Consider the following 17,668-nt stretch of genomic DNA (forward strand, 5'->3'; position numbering starts at 1 on the left):
TAGAAACAACACTTACAACTCCACAACAAAAAGACAAATAACCCAATTTAAAAATGGGTAAAAAATTTGAATAGACCTTTTTCAAAAGATATACAAATGGCCAATAAACACATGAAAAACTATTCAATATTGTTAGTCATTAGAGAAATGCAAATGAAAACCACAATGATATGCCACTTCATACTCACTGGGATAGCTAAAAGAAAAAAGATGGACAATAACAAGTGTTGATGATATGGAGAAATTTGAACCCTCATACACTGCTAGTGGAAATGTAAAACGGCATAGCTACTTCAGAAAATAAGTTAGCAATTCCACAAATGATTAAATGTAGAGTTACCATATGATCCAGCAATTATACTCCTAGTGACATACCCAAGAAAATTGAAGCATGTTCACACAAAAATTTGTACACAAATGTTCAAAAGAGCATTACTCATAATAGCCCCCAAGTGGAAACAACTGAAATGTTCATCAACCAATGAGTAGATTAAAAAATTGTGATATGTCCATACAATAGAATTCTTATTTGTCCACAAAATGGAATGGAGTACCAATACATGCTACAATATGGATCAACCTTGAAAACGTTACAGTGAGTGAAAGAAACTAGACACAAAGTGCCATGTATTGTATTATTTCATTCACATGAAATATCCAGAATAGGCAAATCCATAAAGAAAGGGTAGAGGGGGATGTGAAGTTAATGGGTAAGCGATTTTTAGGGGTTGCTGGTGGTGAAAATGTTCCAGAATTGCATAGTGGTGACAGATGCACAACCTAGTGAATATATGAAAAGCCCCTGAGCTGTACACATTCAAAGGATGAATTTTATGGTATATAAATTATACATTTAAAAAATGTACCTTGTAGTATGGACACAATCCCTGTGCTGATACCAGAAACAATATCACTGAGCAACCATTCCTTAAGCCGATATCCTGGCAACCAAGATGCTATGGGGAACAAAGAGAGGACAATTCTCTTGGCCTTTTGTGGGGAACAGCTGAAAACATGGAAAGCCACAGGTCAGTCAATTAATATCAAATTTTAAGTTTAGTACCTAACTGTCGGTGGGAAATTGGTAAAGATGGTAATTCGCTAAAGATTAAACTAGTAATTTCACTCCCAGTAACATTCTTTACCCATAATCAGCTGCTCTCTGGTCACCAACAAAGGATTTTTTAAAATGCTTGCTTTTCTTTAACCATAATAGACCTATTTGTCATCCTCAGCTTGAATCATGTAATATTTCCAATGAGAATTTTCCTCTGTCCCCATCTGTTTGTTGTCTGATTCGGAAAGACTATGTTGATAAGCCAAGACAGGGTTCATTTTAACCACTACCTTTCCAACTCTGGCAGGGAGTAGGAGGTTTGGAAACCAAAGAGGAAAGGGCTGTAGGCTGTGAATTAGAGCCAGAAAGGAGAGTTGGAAAGTTAGAAAATGTAGGTGAAAGTGCTTCAAAAATATATTCCTAATGCCTATACCTTAAAAAAGATCTTACCTAAGACACACTTTGAGATGATCCAGGAATGTCTTATGATGTCTGTCTCTCTTTTTATGATTTTCCTCAAAAGCATTTGTGGAATACACCGGCCTGGCCACAACATACTGATTCCCAAAGGGTTCAATCATTTTGATTTTTCTGTTGGCTGTGGCAAGTTGAAGACCTTTGGAACTATGTGGTGAACACTTCTTCTTGCCTTTAGCAGGTTAAAAATGCCTGAAACCAAACAGAGCTTGCTTCTTAAATAACTCAGAGATAATGTGATGCAATTTACAGATGAGTGAGCTCCGAACTGAATGTTACCATCTTTTAAGATCAAAAAAGGCAGGATTAAGGGACCTAGATTGTGTTTTGTCACAGCGATATTTTATTCCAGTGAGCTGGACATGGCTCTTTTAGGTAAGTAAACAAGAAGCTTTTGTTTTATTTTTTAATTTGCCAAAAAGTAACAAAATTGACTCAGTTTATGAATCATTTAGTCAATTTTTTACTTACAAGGCAAGATACTTTATCAACTTTTTTTCCCCAGAAATATTTCCAAAGTTAGGGTATTGAAGTGCTGGGACAGATTAGATTTAAAGTTTATTTATTGCCTCTAACTCCAGTCCAGTCTGTTCCAATTTACCCATCAGAATTTTAAAATTTGATTTTTTTACCTTGTAAAATTTTTAAAAATTGTGAAATTCAAAGGTATTGCCTATTTCAGTTATTTCCTTATTGTTTCTGGGAGTTAGAGTTTTACAATTTATAGTTAAGAAAAGTATGAAACAAATTAAATATTATTTGGTTACTTCATTTGTGAGTAATAAGATCTTTTTAAAGGAATGATCCTGGGCAAGTTCCTTAACCTCTCTGAGTCTTCCCTGTATAATGGGGATAAAGATATTCAAGTTTCAGGTGATTGTGAAGAGTAAATAAGGTTTCCGAAGCATCTAGCTTACATACAATATGCTATAGGCATTTACTACATGGTAGCTATTATTTTAATTATTAACATTTTCTACACAAGATGTTTAAGTTTTTTATTCTTATCTCAATCCTATTTCTATTATCCTTAAAAGATCAATTTTACAACATGTTTAAATGCACATTGCCAAGTTAGCCTTCACAATTCTTTGAGGCAGTTACTCTTATTATTTTGTTATTATTATTTTATTCTTACAAATGATAAAGTAATCACACACACCCCAAACCCACACTAAAATGGAAATACTTTTTCTTGGGACATACAGCTTATAAAATGGCAGAAACAGTACCTGCATTTTCAGACTTCTTTGCTATCTTTTCTATGTTATGCAGCTTCTCTATTGTTTGATATGAACATAATTGAAGAACATTGCAACTAACTGCTAGCATTTTCCCCTCTAATCTTGTTCTGTATTACTACTCATAATGCCCAAGTTTTGTTCCTCAACTTCAATCACAGTGATTAATTGAATTATCTCACACTAGATAGTATATTGTTACACCATGCCCTCATATACCTTAAGGGATTTTCAGTATGTTTGCAGAACTCAAGTTATAACCAGGAATCAGATGCTGGTCTCTACTGCTGGCCCCACTTGACCTCTCTTTGATCACCCATTTTTCTCTCCCACCCCATTTTCTAGTTTCCTCTAAAGTCCTCTCTGCTCACTTCTGACCACAATGTACTGCTTCTGCCCCAAATCTCTGGCTTGACCTCCAGCATTTGAGTTCCTTTGAGCTTAGTTATGACTCCATTATTATTATTATTATTATTATTATTATTAGAGACAGGATCTCACTGTCGCTTGGGGTAGAGTGCAGTGGTGTAATCACAGCTCACTATGGCCTCTTAACTCCTAGACTCAAGCAGTCCTCCTGCCTCCTGAGTAGCTGGGACCTCAGGTGTGGGCCACTATGCCCTGCTAATTTTAAAAATATTTCAGTAGAGGCAGGGATCTTTCATATGTTGCCCAGGCTGGCCTCAAACTCCTGGGCTTAGGCAATCCTTCAGCCTCAGCCTCCCAAGTGGCTGACAGGTGCACCACCAGGGCCTCGGTTATGACATTTAGATCCTCCTTTGCTATTCTTTCTGGGCCTCTCTTCCCCTGCCACTCCCAAGTGCTTGTTTTCTCTTTTGTTTCCATTCCCTCTTCCATCTCTCCATCCACACTTCAGGGGTCAAATCCCACTAACTAGATAGTACTTCCCATTGTCAGAAGAACTTGCTCACGAAGTGGAGGTGACTTGTGCATTGCTGTGCAGAGCATGGATTTTTGTCTTTTTTTTTTTTTTTTTGCTGATTATCAACAACATGGTTGGAGCATTAATAAATAAGATCTAATCCATGGTCATTCACTTCTAATATCTTGGATTTCTCATAAAGGGTATGTGGAATATCTTATAAGAACAGCCTTAACCCTTTGAAGGAACAAACCTTAGGATGAAGAAGACTTCAGCGCTGTGTATTTGTACTTCTGTCAGATGCTGCTATGGGGGACAGAAAAAAAAAAGATTCTTCTTTGCTTGCTTTACTCATGCTTTCCTCAAGGAGTTCACAGAAATTTATTAGTTATCTTCCCTAAAAATGATCTTGAAGGTACTTATATTCTTTTGGCTGTTGTATTTTTTTATTTTTTATTTTAATTTTTTTTGCCGATGACAGTGATGTGAGAAATAGAACTTCATTTCTAATCAGCTTCCTTCTCTGAGGATGGCTATGGCTGTCTCTTTAGTAGGCTTTCTTATACCTCCTGCTGGATCAAGAGCCTGAACTCTGGCTGTCCTGCCAGTAAAAGCCTCCTCCTCACACCCAAGCACTGCCTGCAAGGGGACTGCTCAGGGCAGGAATCAGGGGAGCTTAAGAAATCTTTCTGGCCAGGCGCGGTGGCTCATGCCTGTAATCCCAGCACTTTGGAAGGCTGAGGCGGGAGGATCACTTGAGGTCAGGTATTCAAGACCAGCCTGGCCAATACAGTGAAACCTTATCTCTACTAAAAATACAAAAATTAGCCAGGCGTAGTGGTGGGCACCTGTAATCCCAGCTACTCAGGAGGCTGAGACAGGAGAATTGCTCGAACCTGGGAGGCAGAGGTTGCAGTGAGCTGAGATCATGCCCCTGCACTCCAGCCTGGATGACAGAGCAAGACTCCATCTCAAAAAAAAAAAAAAAAAAAAAGAAAAGAAAAGAAAAGAAATTTCAGACTTTAGAGAGAAATCTTGAGGGCCACATTCCAGCCTTTCTGTTTTCCCCTTGCACCCATCCCCGCTTCCAAAAGCTATGCCTCCATGTGTAACATACTATGTGGGCCTCTGAACCAATGGTGCCTCTGCTGAAGAGATGTTCCAGATAGTCATAAATTAATGACATTCTCCATGTCATCATTTCTCAGATTCTTGAGCATGATCTTTTGTTTTTTTTGAGACAGAGTCTTGCTCTGTCACCCAGGCTGGAGTGCAGTGACGCGATCTTGGCTCATCTTTAATTAGGAATTCAAAAGAGATTTTTCTTAACTTTTTTTTCACCCGAACAAGTTATGTTTTTGCCAGAAATTCTTGGAAAACACTTTTTTCTGGTTCCTAGAATCACAATTCCAATTTCAAATATTACACCCATATTAATGTAAGCATTTTCATGTTCTATCTTCATGGATCTCTGGGTCCTTAGGGTGTCAGTGGATTTGGGGATTGAAATTCATTCTCAGGGTCCCTTCCTCTTACTAATTGTAGAATCCCAAGCCTTATTTGTATATATTTCCACGTTTATTTGCTTCCCTATGATTTGCTTTTTATTTATTTTTTGGCCTTTATGATATATCTATATCTATATATAACTATATATAACTATATATATGTTATATCTATATCTATATATAGCTATATATATCTATATATAACATACATAGACACACACATAGACATTCACATACCTACATATCTTGGTGCTGTGGCTTAGTCATACATATTATTGTTCTCTGCTTTTTTTTTTTTTCTTTTTGAGCAGAAATTTAATCCTAGGATTAATTTCTGAAGTTCAGTTTCTTAGTTTAACTATTGCCATGTATTAACAGCTTTTTGATGTTTCTAGGGATTGTCATGTATATACCTCCCCACCCCTCCAAGTTCCACCCATTTCCAACCTGCAGCCTGGCCTCCAGTTACAAGAACCTCCACTCTGCCTGCCCTACTCTGCTGAGAAGTGTCTTACGACCCTGACCTTTCCACTCAGTGTTTGTCTATTCTGTGTTTTAGTCTTTCAGAGTTCTGCCCTTTTGCTGGGAAACAGCTAATTTGAACCAAGATGCTAATGAACAGTGCTAGGATTTGCCTTTAATTAGTGGTCATTTGAAATCAGCAGACAAGTAAGGGTGCAGAACACTTCCCAGCCCCTCTGCAGTCACATTAGATGCCTCCACTCTTGGACAAGGCAGCTCCTAGTAGCATCACCCCTTCATAGCTGTTCAAGCTGAGGAAGGCCTTCATGGAGACATCACTGAAAATGCCATACTATGCTTGAAATCTGCTGAAAACATGACTCACCTCAGGGATCTCAAAATATCTCTGAGCCAGTCAGTGCAAAACCAGAGGTAAGCCAGCCCTATTTCATGAATTAGTCCTTGGACAGTGGGAAATACAGCAGTGTCCTGATAACTGTACTTGGGGGAGTGGGTGAGAGATGGGAGAAGAAGCAGAATAATTGCTCCAGTGAACACCTTCAGAGGGATCTCCATCAGCAGCCAGAGGAATCAGAAATCAAGCACACAAGAAGCTCCACATTCTGGTTGGTACAAGGCTGGATGGAAACAGGGAGATCATGGCATCAGAATGCGAGAGGGCCGGAGTAGTGATTGGAGGGAAGGGGTCTCAGCACTGAGGTTGGTTAAGAGAGCTCAGGAGGGGTCAGAGGCTGAAGTGAGCAATAATTGTTACTATTATTTTTCATCAATTCTATTACTACATTGCCCAAGATGCTGAAGAAGGAAGGCAAACCTAATTTAATTGGGAGGTACAACAGAAAAGAGTGAGACTTTGGTAACTAAGCAGACCAGGTTTCAAATCCTTGCCTTGCCATATCTTAACTATGTTTGCTATGAGCCAGTGATTCAAGCCATCAATTTTCTTTTCTTTTCTTTCTTTCTCTTTTTTTTTTTTTTTCAGACAGAGTCTTGCTCTGTAACCCAGACTGGAGGCTGGAGTGCAGTGGCGCGATTTTGGCTCACTACAACCTCCGCCTCCCGGGTTCAAGTGATTCTCCAGCTTCAGCCTCCCAAGTAGCTGGGACTACAGGCACCCATTACCACACCCAGCTAATTTTTTGTATTTTTAGTAGAGATGGAGTTTCACCATGTTGGCCAGGCTGGTCTCGAATTCCTGGCCTCAAGTGATCCGCCTACCTTGACCTCCCAAAATGCTGGGATTATAGGTGTGAGCACCCAGTCCAACCCTTCAATTTTCTAATAGCAAAAGGAGGAGACCATTATTTTCCTTCTAGGGCTGTTCTCAAAACTGAAAGTAGGGTATACAAAGGGAGACTTCTTAGCCTTAAGTTCATAGGTAGCAGTCTCAGGAGTGAGTTTAATATTGACTGTTTAGACTGAATTTACAACTGGTCCACATGACAAAAGTCAGCTGGAAACTGTTGGAAAATGCTAGTGCTGCCAACTTTTCTATGACTTTATGTTTACTCTGAGCTTATCTTTAGAAGTAGCAGTTTTCCATTTTTATCCCAGTTTGTTTTAACATAGTTTTAAAATAATCTATCTATCTGAGCTTCCTAGAATGGCATACAAGGCCCTTCATGTTTTGGCTCTGGTCTATCTCACAAGCTTCTTCACTCCTCCTTCACAATTGCAGCAGGTTCCTAATACACTATAATATTTAGCAATTCCGTGTCTTTGTACACATGACGTCCTTTGTGTTCTTCTTCTCCAATACCTGGTGGATTCCAATTCATTCTTAAAAATACTCAGCACAGCTGGGCGCAGTGGCTCATGCCTGTAATCTTGGCACGTTGGGAGGCTGAGGTGGGAGGACTCCTTGAGGCCAGGAGTTCAAGACCAGCCTGGCCAATATAAAGAGACCCTGTCTCTAAAAACAAAACAAAACAAAACAACTCAGCTGACCATTGATTCATTTCTTCATTCCTTCAACAAACATGTATTAGCCTATTATTTGTCAGGAACTCAGTTCCCAACACAGTTGTAGAAGATAAGAAAATGATGTAAAGCCTTCATGAAATCCCTGGATAGAGTTAATCATTTTGTTCTTGTAAGTACCTTGTATATGTGTCTATTCCATGTCATACGGTATGGTCATTATTTGTTTATGTTTCTCTTCCCTTTAAGACTGAGTTTTTCAAGGGCAAGGCCCAAATCTTAACCATTTTTTCCCCTTTTGCATAGGTCCTATGACACAGTAAGTATACAAGAAAGTTTGTTGAAATAAACTGAACTATGAGCAAAATATATATAAATGATTAGTCCTAAACACCAAAGTTCACATACACAGGAGACGTGCCCACAATAATTGGTGCAGATAATAAATTGGAAGAAGGGATGTAAATGTGGGTTGGAGTTAGGAAAGGTTTTGTGAAGGAACTCTGAGTCTTGCGTTAGACTTTCAAGAACAGATAGGTTTGGCAGGGGTGATGACAAAGCAGTGGGGAGTAAGTAAATCATGTCAAAGGATAGTGAGAATTCCAAACACTGAAACAGAAGGCTTTGTTGGCCCACAGGCTAAACCATTAGAGAAATGTTGGGATGCACCATAGCAAGGGGTTTCACACCCAGGAGGCTCACAGAAGGCAAAAGAGAATCCCTGGCCATTTCTATAAGGCGTTGAGATTTTCTGAGCACTTTCACTTTTCTTCCTTGAGTGTTACTGTGTGATGGAGGCAGAGAAGATAGGCTATATTATCGCTAATTTACAGATGAAGAAATTGAGATGAGAGAAGATAAATGACTTTCTCAACTTTCCAGAGCCAGGATGAGAAGCCACATCTTGTGAATAACTGACTGTCTCCACTACATGTTCTTCTCCGCTACATATTGAATGTCAGGGGGCATAGCCCCTATCCCCAAGAGAGACAAGGCAAAAGAACAAGGTGAGGCACCTTCAGGGTCCTTGCTTTTGAGCATGAAAGCCTCACACTCCTATACTCAATATCCACAACACAATACATGAGCCTCGTGGCCTGGGGCCCAATCTCCTTGAGGTGACTTGCTTTATTCTCCCCCCTGCTTCTCAATAAAGTGATACAGAGGCTAGAGGAGGCTCTTCTTTTCTCCTTGGAGAATCAAAGACCTTTATTGTAGAGAAGAGCTAGAATGTGTTATTACATATTTATTCTTGTAATTGAAAAATGTTCATTCTCATTTTCTGAACGATTTTGTTTCTTAGTCTAATATGAGCTGTTTAGGAGGTATTAAACATTTGTTCATTTCTTTATATATTTACTTATTCCCTTATCCAGAGGGAGAAGGCAAAGTATGTATTGTGTTACCACATTTTACTTGTTTCTGAAATCAAATTAGTTGCTTCCTAATTTTTCATTAGGAATAATCCTTCGTCAGATGAGGTGGCACGTGCCTGTAATCCCAGCACTTTGGGAGACTGAGGTGGGCAGATCACCTGAGGTCAGGAGTTCGAGATCAGCCTGGCCAACATGGCGAAACCCTGTCTCTACTAAAAAAAAAACAAAAAAAAAAATCAGCCAGGCACAGTGGCGTGTGCCTGTAGTATCAGCTACTTGGGAGGCTGAGGCAGGAGAATTACTTGAACCTGGGAGGCAGAGGTTGCAGTAAGCAGAGATTGTGCCACTGCACTCCAGCCTGGGTGACAGAATGAGAATCCATCTCAGAAAAAAAAAAAAAGGAATGATGTTTATGCAGTCAAATTTCATACACAATTTTTCCAAATGACTTTCTTCAGAAAAGATAATTATTTAGTCCAATCATTTGATAAATTGTTCCTCACTTGCATATATAAAGAAGGTTGTATAATCTTTTCCTGACATTTTAAAGAATAAAATAGATTTTATCTTGGTAGAGTTAGTAATGTATGGGATAAGTACCCATATATTACTAAGTATATTATATTATATTATACTGCTTGTGGCATAGGGCACTCTGATACTTTCCAGTAACCATTTTCTCCCCATCTCTCTTCTCTTTCCATTCTCTATCCTTACTCTCATTGCCTTTTCTTCTCTCTCTGTTTCCCTTAGTCTTCGACTTTCTAGGATATCTAGATAAATTTCTCACTTCTAGACCAGATGTCCCCCCACCCTTTTTTTTTTAAGAGACAAGGTGTTGCCATGTTGCCTACGCTGACCTCGAACTCTTGGGCTAAGCTATTCTCCTGCCTTAGCCTCTTGAGTAGCTAGGACTATAGGTACATGCCCCTATGCCTGGCTGGGACCAGATGGCCTTTCTGAATCCTTTCTAGTAGGTGATTCTGTCTCCTGGAGAAACTATTTCCTTAAAGCTTGCTTCCCCCCCCGCCCCAACCCTCAGAGCAGATAATCTATCTATAAAGTCAGATTTGAGTGGAGAATTAAAGCAATTATCTGAATAATTAAAACAAGAACACTAATATCTTTGAAAAGACTGTTTAAGACTTAATGATGCTTACAACCATTTACTTGTTAAATTAAAGTCTACTTAAATATTTATTCCACATTGCTAGCGCTCCAGACATACTTACATAGCTTATTAGTGGATTCATTCAAAATATTCACACACATGGAATAAACTCAAGAACATAATAATAACTCCTAAATAGGCTTTGATCAGAAAAAATACCATTCTCAAGGAACAGAAAACCAGTTTGAATATAACAATCATAAATTTGGTTCCTACCTGACACCTACTCAGTGAGGAGCTTCAGCAATAGTGATATATTTTCAAGATAAAGTTCTAAGTGCTAGTTCTAAGAGGCAGTGTCCATCCACTCAGGTCTACAGGCTCTGTGTGCATCCATATGCATAGGGATGTCTATATATGGGTTATGTAAGACAGAGGACAAATTACCTTTCTGTCAGCTTTAATAATTAACTTTCATTAACTTTTACAACAATGAAAAGACTGCAATGTGGTCTTGACCTTTGAGACTTTGATCAGCAGAAGTGATGATGAAAATTACTTCCTCAAGTTCCTTGTGAGATTAAACCACCCATTGCACTTGTGTGTACTTGTGTGTATGTAATTTCATTGGTTTGCAGAGATTTGCACAGGGATGCGCACGTGGACTTAAAAAAAAAAAAAAGAATCTTCTCAAGGGTTATCTCCTTGACATTTTACCAACCTGTTTCGAAGAGAGCTTCGTGGTGGTATTCTTTGTCTGGATGACTCCATGCAATCTGTCATGGGCTATAAAAGTGTGGTGTATAGGTTAACTCCTGGTAGGATAAAGGCCCTCATTAGGAACACTCACCCAACTCCCAGCCACAGGCCATATTTGCATTCCAATTTCTGCCCCCACTACAGCTCTTCCTAAGAGCAATACACCCTATGTTGCTAAACAATGAATAGTTAGCCCTGCTGACTACTCTTTCATGAATTCCTCTTCTTATTTAAACAATTATTTAACTAATTAATTCATTTTAGAGATGGGTATTGCTGTGTTGCCCAGGCTGGTCTCAAACTCCTGGCCTGAAGTGATCCTCCTGCTTTAATCTCCTGAGTAGCCGGGATTACAGGCCTCAGCCATCATGCCAGGCTAAAATCTTCTCTTCTTAAAATGCTAAAAAAAATGTTTTAACACACATGTTTTTCACCTCATCCTTTTTGCCAATTTCTCCTCTAACTCTTTCTTTGGCATTTCCTAAGATTCTGTTCTGAATTTCCTTCTCCTCTCTTGCTACCCTCTTACCTTAATAAGAGTCCATGGCTCCCAGCAACATTCAGATTTCTAACCCCAGCCCTCCAGGTCCACATATTTAACTGCCTACTCCACATCTTTGCTTGGATGCCTCGTAGGCATCTCAAACACGACACATACTGAGATTAAGACCTCTTGATCTTTCCTCCCAAATCTGCTCCATCTCTAGTCTTCCCCATTTCAGTAAAGAATATTCCCCTTTACTCACATCAGAGACCCAGGAACCATCTCTGATACTTCCTCTTGCAGACCTTATCCCCACCCGCAGCCAATCCATCCTTAAGCCCTATTGAGTATGCCTCCAAAATACATCCCAAAGCCATCACTTTTCTTCATCTTCACTCTTACCTTTTGCTGCATTTCTTGCTTCCTCTCGCAGCCCTCCCTATCTCTTTACCACTCATTAATCAGAATGATCTTTTCACACTAGTCCTCTTTGTGCGGCTGATGATTATATGGAGGAAAACAGGCTTCCAAAGTCTTTGCATGATCTCCCACTGCACAACTCTCTAACCTCATCCGACCTTGCTCTTACTTTTGTTTTCTCCACTCCCACCATGATGGCCTCTTGTAGTACCAAATTTGCCCACTCTTTGCAGACATCATTTCCTCTGCTTAAATGCACTTCTCTCTCCCTCTCAGTTTGACTGTTACTCAGCTTCAACATCACTTTCTCAAAGAGAACCACTTTGACTTCCTAATCTCAATTAGCCCCTCTTGTGGCATTCTCTCAGAATATTTTTTCAGTCCCTTGGTTAATTTGCATGTACTTTTTAAAACATAGCATCATAATTTTAAAATACACAATTATTTACTTGGCTAATGTTTGGCTTTCTCATTAAAATAAAAGCCCCATGCAGGCAAGGACTTTGATGAATTCACTACTGTATGCCAGTACCTAGACTGAATCTAACACAGAACGATGACTCAATAAATAGTGGTTCAGTTACAGTTCAAGCAATGAAATATGTTTGATATAAGACAATGCCAAAAGAATGTGGACAGGTCACTAGCGTTTGTTAGAAATTAATCTAACCTGTGTTTTTAAATCTGGCTCACACCTGTGCTAACTGCATAATTGAATGAGGTGTGGTGCCACTTATCATACTTTTATCAATATTAGCTAACTTTAATTAGTGTTTACTATGGGCTAGGAACTTTGCAATGTATTTTATTTGGTTTATCCCATTTAATCCTCATAAAAACCATAGATAGCTTAGTATTTTTATTCCTACTTTACAAATGAATATATTGAGATTTCATTTGTGGTGAAATCTCAAGTTTTTATTTTTATTGGCTTTTATTGAAGCCAGCTAGAATCCAGAAAGCCTAACTTTGTCATGTCTTTAACTACTGTATAATACTGCTTTTTATTATTTTAACAGATGTACAGCACATTTATTCAGAACCACTATACACTGATTAAATTTTGTATTTAGGTTTGGTTGATGAAAGAACTGGAAAATATTGCACTTAAAGGTAGAGACTCAGAATTATTGATCAGCATAAAAACGATTTATTTTACAACAAATAAGAGAGTTTTGCAAGATTGATGGATACAAGCTGAACAAAGGCAAATTATTACATTATATATATATTACATAGTATAGCCTTCTTATATACTAATAATAACCATGTAGTAAATGTAATAAAAAGAAAGATATCATTGGTAATAGCAACAAAAGCTACAAAGATAGGTAGAAATAAATTCTTTTTGTTTTTTATTTTTAAGAGACAAGGTCTGGCTCTGTCACTGAGGCTGGAATATAGTGGCTCAATCATAGCTCCCTGAAACCTTGAACTCCTGGGCTCAAGTGATCCTCCTGCCTCAGCCTCCCAAGTAGCTTGGACTACAGGCACATGCCACCACACCTGGCTAATTTTATTTATTTATTTGTTTTGAGATGGAGTCTCACTCTGTTGCCCAGGCTGGGGTGCAGTGGTGCAATCTCAGCTCACTGCAACCTCTGCCTCCCGGGTTCAAGTGATTCTCCTGCCTCAGCCTCCTGAGTAGCTGGGATTACAGGTGCGCACCACCACACCCGGCTAATTTTTGTATTTTTAGTAGAGACAGGATTTCACCATGTTGGTCAGGCTGGTCTCGAGCTTTTGACCTCGTGATCTGCCCGCCTCGGCCTCCCAAAGTGCTGGGATTACAGGAGTAAATTTTTTAATTTTAATTTTATTTTGTAGAGATGGGTTCTTTCTATGTTGTCTAGGCTGGTCTCCAACTCCTGGCCTAAAGCTATCCTGCTACCTCGACCTCCCAAAGTGCTGGGATTATAGGCACAAGCCACCATGCCTGGCTGGAGTAAATCTTATCTAAAGATACATAATGATGAACTTTATAGAGAGAATTACAAAACATTGTAAAGGACAAAAACAAAACCTAAGAAAAATATAAAGCCATAAATCTTCATGAATGTGAAAGTTCAATATCATATAGATGTTTTCTTCAAATTAATATATTACATAAATGCTATTACAATGAAAAAACTTTTATTTTATTTTTTTCATAGAACTGGACAAACTTGTCCTAAAACTTGTATGGAACCACAAAGGGCCAAGAAAAGTCAAGACAATTTTTGAAATTGATGCATAATAGTTGTACATATTGATGGGGTATATGTGATATTTTGGTATATGCATACAATGTGTGATGATCAAATCAGGGTAATAATGATATCTATCACCTCAAACATTTATCATTTCTGTGTTGGGAACATTCCAAATTTTCTCTTCTAGCTATTTTGAACTATACAATAATTTATTGTTAACTATAGCCACCCTACGGTGTTATCAAGCACTAGAACTTACTCCTTCTATCTAACTGTACGTTTGTACTCATTAATCAACAGCTCTCCATCCCCCCTCCCTGCTACTTTTCCCAGCCTGTGGGTAGCCATCATTCTACTTTCTCTCTCCATGAGATCCAATTTTTTGGCTCCCACGTATTAGTGAGAACATGCAACATTTGTTGACAACTTTGAAGAAGAAAAAATGGGGAAACTTATTTTGCAGATATAAAGACTTATTATCAAGCTATAGTAACTATGGCAGTTACATGTTCGTGCCGTGGGAAATAAACATAACAATGAACAGGACAGAAGGCCTAGAAACATGTATTGAAACTTGATATATAATAGAGATGGCATTAGAGAAAAGATGGACTATTCAATAAGTGGTGCTGAGACAAATGGCTATCCATGTGGAATGAAAAAAAATTAGATCTCTAAATAGAAAAGGTAAAATTTTAAACTTTTAGAAGAAAAAGTATGCTGTTATAACCCTGGAATAAAAGTATTTCTTCAACAAGTCACATAAATGTGCATATCATAAAGGAAACGATTAACAAATCCAACTTTATTAAAATTAAAACATGGAAGACACTACAACGAAAGTGAAGACAAGCTCTACACTGAACAAGGTATTTGCCCAGTTAAGCCTTAAAAAAGATTAATATCCAGAAGATATCAAGAACTCCTACAAATCAATAAACAAAAGGCAAAATTCACAGAAAACTTGAAGTGCCAATTAACATATGAAAATATGTTCAAGTTCACTAGTAATCAGGGAAAAGTAAGTATAACCATATACATTTCGCATCCATCATTAGCAAGGCTATAACTAGCTTCAGTGGAGCATGAAGATTATGCAATTTGTGGATCTCGTTTTAAGAAAAAGATTACAACATTTCCCATATAAAATTAACTACAGGGCCTTTGAAGGGGCCCATGCAAATGAAAGGTCCTGAAGCCTAAACCTCATTTGCTTTACGGTAAATCTGCTTTTGTCTATCAGATGGTAAAAATGAAATGCCTGAAAATACCAAGTGTCACAGAGGCTGTGGAGCAATAGGAACCCTTATACTATCGTTGTGAGTTGTAAATTGGGGCAGTCATTTCTGATAGCAGCGTGTCACTGTCTTGTCAGATTGAAGATATATATCTTCTAAGACCTGGCAATTCCACTAGTATGTATCCTTAACGAACACAGACTCATGTTAATGAATATTTCTAGAATATATAAATATGCAATATTTATAATAGCAAAAAAAAGAAAATAAATATCCTCAATCCACTAGATAGTCTGGTTGATAGTCTACTGACCTTATAAATAGCCTAATACCCTTTATCCGCTATCTACTCTCCATCAATAAGACAGTAGACAGTGTATAAAGAAATCATGCCAACCTGTAACTAACACTAAGGAGGCCAAGTGGCAGAAGGCCTTATGTGAGTGACAGCCCTTCCTTGATAACTATGTGGACCTGAAAGAACTGCAGAAAAACATCTATGCTCAGAAATACCAATATTGGACTGGGGTATTTGAGTTGAGTGTGGTGATCCATCAGCTGCGTGGTGTCTATGTTTTTGTGGTTATCTGGTGTTACATGGACAAAGGGTTTCTGGTCTCCTACTGGCCTTGTGGGACTGGCCTGGCTTCTTCACTGACTGCATATGTTTTATTTGATCTTGAATAGAGGTGAAGGGTGGAAGTAGAGTGGGCATGTCTGGTGGGCTGACTTGAAGAGTCTGTCGTCTTCATTACTTTTGTCTATGGCTGTTTGCTAGGGTCGAAGACCCTGACAGTTTGTCAGCACTGACACCATCTGTGCTGTGTCAGTCTTCACGCTGTTAGACCACCTCATCTTCTTTCACTGTGGCACCGATGCTGCCATTGTATCCGTCACATTGTCCTTGAACATGGCCATCGTTGCTTCTGTCTGCCTGTCCTCATGCCCTCCCTGGTCCCTGTATGCCTTCATCATGGTGACATTTGCCATCCAGATTTTTGCCCCATGGCCCATGTTGCAGGAGAAACTGAAGGCATGTGCTCTCCCCCGCTGTATGGGTGTCACACTGCTCTTTGAGTTTTCAGCCTTGAGAGGCCTGTGGTCCTATAGTGCGTGGGAGTCATCCTCTTCATCCTTCTCTAGTTTCAATCTCATGTCTCTGTCCTTTCTACCTCATTCACCTGCAGCTTTTTAAAGAAACCAGTCATGGGCCTTAGAATGAAGTTGAAATCAAATTCTTGTCCAGGTGCCTCAGCTAAGTTAGGGACCTCCATTACATTATGAAGGCAAGTTGATGGACCAGCATCTTAGCTTGTGTAACAGTTGAAGGCAAAGTTCCATTTTGGAAGCAGCATGCTGATGTGGATGAGAGAACAGGGATCAACAGAAAAAATTAACCAAAGGCTTGGGTGGTAGAGGTGCTTATTTTTTCTGTTATTTTGTGGGAAGAGAAAGCTTTTTGGGGCCCTTTTGAATTATTATGTCTCATTTATTATTTGCTGTAACAAATGAAGTGATGTGGTTTCTATTAAAAAATAACAGTACAGGCCAGGTGTGGTGGCTCACACCTGTAATCCCAGCACTTTGGGAGGCCAAGGCGGGTGGATTGCTCGAGCACAGGAGTTTGAGACCAGCCTGGGCTGGTCCAGTTTGAGACCCCATCTCTATAAAACATTTTAAAAATTAGGTGGGCGTGGTGGCACATGCCTGTCATCCCTACTCAGGAGGCTGAGGTGGGAGGACGGCTTGAGCCCAGGAGATGGAGGTTGCAGTAAGCTGAGATTATGCCACTGCACTCCAGCCTGGGTGACAGACTGAGACCTGGTCTCAGAAAAGCAGAACAAAATAAAAACAAACCAATACATTAAAACAAAAACAAAACAAAGGTTGAATTCATAAAAACAGAGAATAAAGTGGTGGTTTCCAGAGGCTGGGTGTATAAACCTTCAGTTATAAGATGAATGAATTGTTGTGATCTGTTGTATAGCACAGTGACTGCAGTTAATTAGACTGTATTGTATACTTGAAATTTGCTGAGACAGTAGCCCGTAAGTGTTCTCACCATACATGTACACAGAAAAGGTAACCGTGAGGTGATAGAAGTGTTCATTAGCTTCACTATGGTAGTCATTTCATAATGTGTACGCATATCAAATCATTGTACCCATACACTTATCAAAAAAAAAAGAAATGAGGAGTTTCTGTTTTTGTTCCAACAAATGAAAAAATAAAAACATGCAAAAATACTTGATTCGTAGATATATAGCAAATGTATAAAAATAAGCAATGGAATGATAGATAAGAAATTAAGGATACTGGTTACCTCCATGGAGAGAGGGAAGACGTTTACTGGGAGGACTATGAAAGGGGCTTCGACTGTATCTGTACTATCTTATTTCTTTTTGTTACTCCAGATTTAAACAAACTTTTGAGATATATATTAATTTCCTAGGGTTGCCATAACAAAGTGTCACAAACTGGGTGACTTCAAACAATAGACATTTATTCTATAGTTTCAG

The 17,668-nt window shown here is 38.8% G+C and overlaps 1 protein-coding gene and 1 pseudogene across 1 annotated transcript in view; one reads left to right on the top strand and one right to left on the bottom strand.

The window, feature by feature from the left end:
• Positions 1–1,728, bottom strand: part of SLC26A3 (solute carrier family 26 member 3) — a 28,557-nt gene extending 26,829 nt beyond the window's left edge. Inside the window, exons 1-2 of the mRNA XM_023183093.2 lie at positions 1,508–1,728; positions 867–1,006 (exon numbers count right to left, since the gene is read on the bottom strand). Of these exons, the coding sequence (XP_023038861.1) occupies positions 867–1,006; positions 1,508–1,638 (271 nt within the window). The 5' untranslated portion in view covers positions 1,639–1,728. The remainder of the gene's footprint in view (positions 1–866; positions 1,007–1,507) is intronic.
• Positions 1,729–8,524: 6,796 nt separating this feature from the next.
• Positions 8,525–16,408, top strand: LOC111520412 (annotated as a pseudogene).
• The last annotated feature ends 1,260 nt before the right edge of the window (positions 16,409–17,668 follow it).

This window comes from Piliocolobus tephrosceles, chromosome 8, assembly GCF_002776525.5.
Source record: "Piliocolobus tephrosceles isolate RC106 chromosome 8, ASM277652v3, whole genome shotgun sequence".
In the NCBI taxonomy this organism is placed as follows: Eukaryota; Metazoa; Chordata; class Mammalia; order Primates; family Cercopithecidae; genus Piliocolobus; species Piliocolobus tephrosceles.